An 8,644-nucleotide genomic window follows, 5' to 3' on the forward strand; every position below is an offset into this window, starting at 1 on the left:
TTGGACACGGACCCTACTCTACGCTCTAACCAACACTTCTAAAGAAAAATAAAGGAACATTCAGACGTGACATAAGTAATAAAAGCAAAAATAATGCAACTATGCCTAGAAAATCATGAAAAACCTATAGTTGGCTAGAGGATACATATTGGGTTGCCTCCCAATCAGCGCTTGATTTAACGTTGCGGCACGATGGAGGAATCTTGATTACTCAGACTTCATCAAGATGGTATGCCTCGATCACTTCCTTCGCTGTTTCAGTATGACCTAGATAGATTTTAAGTCATTGCCCGTACACCTTGAACCTCATACCCTCCTTGTTCTCCAAATCAACCGCACCATGAAGGAATAGTTGGGTGATCAAATAGGGACCAGTCCATTTGGACTTGAGTTTGCCCAGAAACAAACGCAAACTAGAATTGAACAAAAACACCAAATCCCCACCAAAAAATCGCGCTTCTCAATCTTTTGGTCATGCTACTTCTTCATCTTTTCTTTGTAGAGGGCTGAACTTTCATATGCCTCCAAGCGAAATTGATCAAGCTCATTCAACCCGTTTAACCTCTGATCCGCAGCCTTATTCCAATCCATTTTCAACTTCTTCATTGCCCACATGGCCTTATGCTCTAATTCAACCGGTGAGTGACAAGCCTTCCCATACACAAGTTGGTGTGGGGACATACCTATGGGAGTCCTGTATGTTGTCCTGTAGGCTCAAAGAGCATCATCAAGCCTCCTTGACCAATACTTTCTCCTAGCATTCACCGTTTTTGCCAAAATCTGCTTAATTCCCTGTTTGACACTCAACTTGCCCACTATAGTTTGAGGATGGTAAGGAGTGGCCACATTATGGCGAACCCCATATTTTTCCAATAATCCCTTAAACAGCTTGTTGCAAAAGTGGGATCCCCCATCACTGATAATAGCCCTTGGGGTGCCAAATCTAGAAAATATGTTCTATTTCAAGAACGTGGTGACACTCTTCCCTTTATTATTCAAAAATGCGATAACTTCTACCCATTTTGACATTCAATCGACTGCCAGAAGAATGTACTTCATCCCATGAGAACTCACAAAAGGGCCCATAAATTCAATGCCCCACACATCAAACAATTCAATCACAGGAATGGGATTTAAAGAGAGCTCTTGCTTTCTCAAAATACAACCATCTCCTTGGCATCTATCACATGCCTTGGCGAACTCATGAGCATCTTGGTGGATGGTTGGCCAATAGAAGCCACATTTCAAGAACTTGTGAGCTGTCCGGATACCACTATGATGCTCACGTACAGGAAAAGAATGGCATGCCTCCAAAACACTCAACATCTCAACTTCTGGCACACAACGCCGAATAAGCCCATCGGCGTAACTCCTATATAAGTATAGCTCATCCCAAAATAAATTTTTCACATAATGCATGAACTTTTTCCTTTGATAAAAGAACAAGTCCGGTGGGACGATTTCACTAGCCATATAATTTGCAAAATGTGCGAACCCATGGAATCAAGTCTTGGGAGGCAGCCACTACATGCTCATCAGGGTAAGTATAATAAACTTAAGAATTTTCACCTAACTCCCTCATTGCTTCATCTTATAATCGAGACAAGTGATCAACAACTTGATTTTCGGTCCTTTTTCTATCTTTCACCTCAAAGTCAAATTCTTGCAATAGTAATACCCAACAAATTAACCTCGGTTTCGCATTCTTCTTTGCAATCAAATATCTCAAAGCAGAATGATCAGTATGCAAAATTTCTCGAAAGCAAAGACTACTACAAGGAGCTCTGGTTCAGTCACGGTGTAGTTCTTTTTGGGATTCATTAAGGGCTTTACTAGCATAGTAAATGGGATGAAGGATTTTGTCCCTTCTTTGTCCCAATACCGCACCAAGAGCAACCCCACTAGCATCACACATTACCTCAAAAGGCTTGCTCCAATCCAGATAAATGATGATAGGTGAAGACACCAACTTTTCCTTCAACTTACCAAATGCCTTAAGACAAGATTCATCAAAATGAAACTTAAACAACTTGCACAAAGTATGTGCTATCTTTGAAAAATCCTTGATGAACCTCCGGTAAAAGCCTGCATGCCCAAGAAAACTTCTCACACCTTTTACAGAGATAGGTGGAGGAAGTCTCTCTATCACCTCAACTTTAGCTTGATAAACCTATATACCCTTGTCTGAAATGTGATGACCCAAATACAGTACCTTCTTTCACCATGAAGTGACATTTTTCTCAATTTAGCACAAGGTTGCAATCTTCACACCTCTTAAGAACCTCGGACAAATTACTCAAACACCGCTCAAAGGAGTCACCAACCACTGAAAAATCATGCATAAACACCTCAATAATATCCTCCACCATATCGGAGAATATTGACATCATACATCTCTGAAATGTGGTTGGTGCATTTCATAACCCAAACGACATTCTCTTGAATGTGAAGGTCCTATAAGAAAAAATTAAAGGTGGTTTTCTCTTGATCTTCCAGTGCAATAGAAATCTGATTATAACTTGAATAGCCATAAAGAAAACAGTACCACCCCTTTCCTGCAAATCTATCCAACATTTGATCCATGAAGGGCATAGGAAAATGGTCCTTCTCGGTCCATGCATTTAATTTCCAGTAACCTATACGTACCCTCCATCCAGTCACCGGCCTCATCGGAAAAAGCTCATTTTTCTCATTGGGGACCACAGTCATTCCCTTTCTCTTAGGTACACGCTGAACAGGGCAACTACTATCGGCTATTGGATATATCACTCCAGCATACAACCACTTAATGATTTCCTTCTTCACCACCTCTTGCATAGGTGGATTTAAAAGTCTCTGGTGCTCAATACTTGGCTTATGATCGAGCATGAGTTAGATTTTATGTGAACGAATCTCGGAAGGGATCCCAATAATGTCCGCAATAGTCCACCCAATAGCTCTTTTGGACCTTTTCAACACCTCTACCAAACTCTCAACTTGATGCACATTCAAATCTGATGCAATAATTACCGGCAAAGTGTCACCTTTTCCCAAGAATACATACCTCATATGAGGTGGTAGAGCCTTAATTTCTACTTTTGGAGCCTCATCAATAGATGGTTTTGCAGGTGGAGACTCGTGATGCTTCATATCTAACTCCAACTTCTTTGATTTAAATCGAACATCACCTTGATCAAGTGTCACGACCAATGACCCATACTCTTCAATGCAATCACTACCAAAATTCATGATCACTGCCACTAGTGCTTCTACACCCAGACGCTCTTCTATTTGTACCTCAAGTGACTTTTCAACCCTGTAAGATATGGCAGATACCAATTGGTTCTCACCACTCTGCCTCATGGACCTACAAATGTTGAAAGTCACTTCTTCATTATTCAACCAAAATTTCATTTGCCCTTTCTCCATATCAACCAAGGCTCTACCCGTAGCAAGGAATGACCTCCCAAGAATAATAGGAACCTCAAAATCAACCTTACAATCCAGAATCACAAAATTGTCTAGAAATATGAATGACTCCACCTTAACTAACACATCGTGGAGCATTCCAATAGGCCTCTTCACCGTTTGATCAGCCATCAGTAGCCGCATCGCATTGGGCTTTGGGTCACCCGAACCCAACTTCTTGCAAACTAGAGAGGAATGAGATTTATGCTTACCCCAAGATCACATAATGCTTTTGCAAAGTGTAATAACCCGATTGTACATGGAATAGTGAAGGCACCTGGATCTTCTTTCTTTTGCACTAGAGACCTTGTAGAAATAGCATTACAATGCTGCATTCTATCATCATCCTCAAAACTGACTGATCTTTTTTTAGTGACCATATCTTTTATGAATATGGAATAACAGGGCATTTGTTCAAAAGCTTCTATCAAAGGGACATTGATGTAAAGTTGTTTGAGCATAGTGATAAAACGCTGATATTTACCATCCTCGGTCTTTTCCACTAACCTCTGTGGGAATGGACATGATGGTCTAGGAATGGGGGTCACCTTTTGGGTTACCTCAACTTCTTTCCCCGTTTATCATCTAACTCACCACTAACCTCCACTACCTTATGTCGCGCCCCATTTTTCGCAAAAACGGGTTTTGTGCACGACCTAACAACTCCTTTGGGATTTTGAGTTTAAGGAGTTGCCACCTAACGAATTAAGGCGCGTTAGGGCACCTATATCTGTCACGCCCCATTTTTCACAAAAATGGATTTTGTGCACGACCTAACAACTCCTTTGGGATTTTGAGTTTAAGGAGTCGCCACCTAACGAATTAAGGCGCGTTAGGGCACCTATCTAACCTAACAAAGTCTAGCTAAGGTCAACGAATAAGAGATCGGGGTAAGGGTTCAAATTACCTCGAGGGGAAGGTTTTAGGCATCCCTCGAGGTCCACAAATGTGGGTCCCGTCCATATCTCATGCAATCTATGTGAGGGTTACAAGTAGCAACTAAGGTCACTTCATTTATTAATTTTTTAAGTAGCATGCTTGCTAGATGATAATAAATATGAAATAAATAAGACCATTTTATTTTTAATTAATTAATTAATAAAGGCTAGGTGATAGCAAATATTAACAACTAAAATCATTTTTATTAAATCTAGCATGTAAGACTAGGTGATATATCAACAAGTTGAATCAAATAGCTCATTATTATCTTAATTAATATTTAAACATGCGAGTCTAAGTGATAAAATATTAAACAATTGAGAAATAAATTAATTATTTAAGCATGCAAAACTAAGTGATAATAATAAATGAACAATGAATAAAAATTTAAAAATAACCGAAGGGATAGAAAATAAAAAGGCAAATAAATAAGCAATAAGTTTTATTATTTTTATTTTAATCTTCCCCAAATAAATTACTAAACAATTAAAACTACTTCAATTATTTATTATTTGAGCATACGATCAACGTGATAAACAAACATTGCAAATATTAAGCAATTAATAGAGAGATAAACAAAAGACATAATATGCGCAAAACATATAGAAGATAGTTCGATTTTATTATGCTACACCAAACAAGAATAATATGTGCAAAAGTAAAGTTTTGATAAATTGAGCAAGTTTGCATAGAAAATTTTATTTAAAATAAATGTTTGTTTCTTTATAGGGATGATGCCACGATATTGTTAATCGCGCTACTCCACCATAAAAATCATTTTGTTTTGAGGTCGGTCTTAGAAAAAATAATAAAAGTTTATGTTTTTGAAAATGATTTAAAAGATTCAGTTTGCATATAGGCACATAAATATTTACATATAAATACACATAATTCCTTTTGAAATTCATGGGTAGGTGGTACTTCCGGGGACGCGTCGGTTTAATTTAAAAATTGGAACTAGACCTCGTAGTTCCTTTGACTTTCTCACTAACGATAGGTTAGGAGATAGTGCTTATAATATTTTTAAAAGTAAACAATGTCATAATCAATCCAAAGTTTTAAAGGAGGATTGAACAATGAATTTTAAAAAAATGTTGCAAAACTTTGTAAAGAAAAAAAGAAAAAAACTAGTAGAACATTAATGTAGTAAATTTATTAAAATGCAAAGATTTTACTATGAAATATATTCAAAAGCCAAGTAATTTGTTAAATGCATCAAACGATTTTATTTTATTATTATTATTATTATTTTAAGAAAAAACAACATATTGCATCATAAATGCGGAAAACTTCAAGAGTACAAATAAGATTACTAATTAATAATATTAGCTAATTTAAAAGGGGACAAAAATATGCACAACAAATTTTATTGGAGTTATTGATATGCTGAAAATTTACAAACCTATTGACATGATCTCTAGGTGTTTAACATACTAAAATGACAAAGTAAAGAAACAAATCAATTATGAACATGCTAAAATTAGTTAAACATGATTTCTAAGTGATATAATAATCAACACATTTAAATAAGACCTATAGGCATGATTTCTAACTCCAAATGACATATGAATGCAATAAATTCTATAGACATGATTTATTCAATGAGTAACTAAAATGCACACAAATTATTTACTTAAGATTTTAGTGAGTTTGACACGCTAAATTGAATAATATTAACTTCAAACATAAATTGGTCAAAATTAGCTAAATGATTGAGCGAATATGATTTGGTTTATTTTTATTTTTTATTTCATTTGGTTAGATCTAAATTTATTTCATCACACAAACATTTACAACCCAAATTATGCATTTAAGCATACTTTTAAACACAAAACAAGTTTGCAAATAAAAATGATTTAACACATAATTCACCCTCTAGGCGATCCCCAAATTGCTTCATATATAAGAGTTGATTTAGAGTTATACATATATTGCAATAAAAATAACAGATGAAAATATACACAAAGTTAAAATAAACGAAGCTTTGTCCGAAAATTCTTCTAGGTCACTCTTCATCATCTTGAACTTTAAGTCCAAAACCTGCTAGAATAAGTGAGGTAACACGTATACAATGGAAGAATAATTGTAATGTAAAATATTCATAGTAACAAATTTCTCGTACATCATATATAAACAATGCACAAAAGAAATAAAAAGGACAAAACATAGGCATAGACATATCAACACACATAGGGAAAAAGATAAGGAGTGTTTCATTTTATTCCCAACACACAACAATAATAATAAATGCAAAACAAAAATAAAAAAATAGAAGGCTGGCCAATAGTAAAATGCTAATCAAGAATACTAACTGATTAAGTAGAAAATAGTAGCAACGAGAACAAGTTGATTCAACCTTTACTCAAACAAAAGCAAAGTAGCAAAGTAGCACTTAAATTCAATTAATATAACATTTTTCTTATAACGAGAAACTAAATCAACAAAATTATTCTTAGCTCAATCAAATATTTTTTACTAAAATACAACAAGTAAGAATTAATTTAGCGTTAATTAAGGTTATTATAATCTATAGACAAATAGTAATAAAATAATAGACAAGATTTACCTTATCAAGGCATAAAGTCTGTCCGAATTCACTTTATTAACAAATTAATCAATACCATATAAAATTAGCACACCAAAATTATCATTTAGAGAAGAAGATAATCAGGATGACAAGATTAGGCGAATAACTTAAATCATGTCCGAATCTTATCGAACTCAATCAATGAACAAGCAATACATATTAACCTATTAAAATCTGTTTTAACAGAAGAATCAGACCCAGATCATTAGTTAAATAACTAGGAATACTAAATCACCCACAAATCAAGTTAGAGCATGAACATGATAATATTTTACACTAGCACTAATAGAATTGGAATTTAAAATCACCAAAAGTAGTAGCACAAACAGCAAACAAGAGATAATCACATATTTCAAAAAATCAACATAATAAATAAAGGATAAAAAATCAAATCAAGTGAACATACCCAGATGGAGCTGAAAAAATTCGTCTTCCAATAGATTGAAAATTTTTAAATCGGAGTTCTTGTTGTTCGATGCTTATTCTTGTTTCCAACTGCTGCCAGAGACAATTGGAGAATAGAGGAGGAGGAGGATAGCGGAGAGGGGAGGCGCGATGGCTGCCAGCGGCTGCTGGCTTCGCCGGAGGTGCGTTGGTCGCTGGTTGGAGCTCGCGGCAGCTTGCTGTCTCTGAAAACTGTTGTTGCTTTCTCGTCGAGCTGGAGAGAGGGGGAGAGGAGATATGGGAAGGGGATAGGGAAGCAGAAAAAGAGGGAGAGAGGGTAGAGAAAGGAGGAGAAGAGAGATAGAGCGACGGGAGAAGGGGCAAGCGGGGGGAGAGGGACGGCTGAAGAGGGAGAAGAAAGGGGGGCTGGCGGATGCCAAGGAGAGGGGAGGGAGAAGAGAATGACATTTTTTAGGGATTAGTCTTTTTTAGGGTATTAGAAAATAGGAAGAATAAGAGATTAGATCTTGACCGTAGAATTAGTTTAGATGAGTGGTTAGGATTTAATCTAGGATTTAACTTAAAGAGTTGAGATTAAAAGATGGAGTCTTAAAATCAAATTGGATTGGATGTGGAATGGCTAAAATTCTAATGAAAGAGGGGCTATGATTGAAATAAAATTGACTTAGAGTGGCTAGAATTGGAAGAAATTATAATAGAATAGGCTAGAATTTAAATGATTTTAAGGAAGTGTAGGAGTTGATATTTAATTAAAATATTTTTATATAATTGAAAATCATTTAAATTTTTAAAACATTTGAAATTCATTAATGATTTTAAAATATTTAATAATATTTACAATAATTTTATTAAGTGAACATACTAGAATATATAAAAAAAAATTAAAGCAAAAATTGATTAAAATTCTAAACTTTAAATAGATTTTTAAAATACATATTTAATCGAATAGTAATTCTAAAAAGGTCAAAGGTCGGTCAAAATTGGGTGTCAACACCTTATCATCGCCTCTTATCACATTTTCTATGCCAGACGGCATCGGTGGGTCAATAGTTTGCTTACCACCTCGAGTTGTGACTGTCATTCAATGTCCATCATTATTTCGATTTTGGACAGTATCGCTAGGAAGAGTGCCCAGTTGGCGTGGGTTCATAGTCAAAGACAATTGGGTCATTTGCAACTCAAGATGCTTGATCGAGATTGCATGTGCATCAACTTTTTGCCCAATACTCGCTAAGTCACTCCTAAACTCTTTAGTGTGCTCATCAC

General features: G+C 35.5%; 1 protein-coding gene and 1 long non-coding RNA gene across 2 annotated transcripts; both read right to left on the reverse strand.

Annotated features, from left to right (window-relative positions):
• Positions 1–477: 477 nt before the first annotated feature.
• On the reverse strand, positions 478–1,473 carry LOC138340318 (uncharacterized). The gene is made up of 3 exons (XM_069292032.1): positions 1,055–1,473; positions 749–943; positions 478–706 (listed from the first exon to the last, which is right to left on the reverse strand). The coding sequence occupies exons 1-3, from the start codon at positions 1,471–1,473 to the stop codon at positions 478–480; spliced, it is 843 nt and encodes a 280-aa protein (XP_069148133.1).
• Positions 1,474–6,253: 4,780 nt separating this feature from the next.
• Positions 6,254–7,800, reverse strand: LOC138340610 (uncharacterized). The gene is made up of 2 exons (XR_011213289.1): positions 7,380–7,800; positions 6,254–6,426 (listed from the first exon to the last, which is right to left on the reverse strand). It is a non-coding gene; the product is annotated as an uncharacterized lncRNA (long non-coding RNA).
• Between the last annotated feature and the right edge of the window lie 844 nt (positions 7,801–8,644).

The sequence above is a fragment of the Solanum lycopersicum genome, chromosome 12 (assembly GCF_036512215.1).
Source record: "Solanum lycopersicum chromosome 12, SLM_r2.1".
Classification (NCBI taxonomy): domain Eukaryota; kingdom Viridiplantae; phylum Streptophyta; class Magnoliopsida; order Solanales; family Solanaceae; genus Solanum; species Solanum lycopersicum.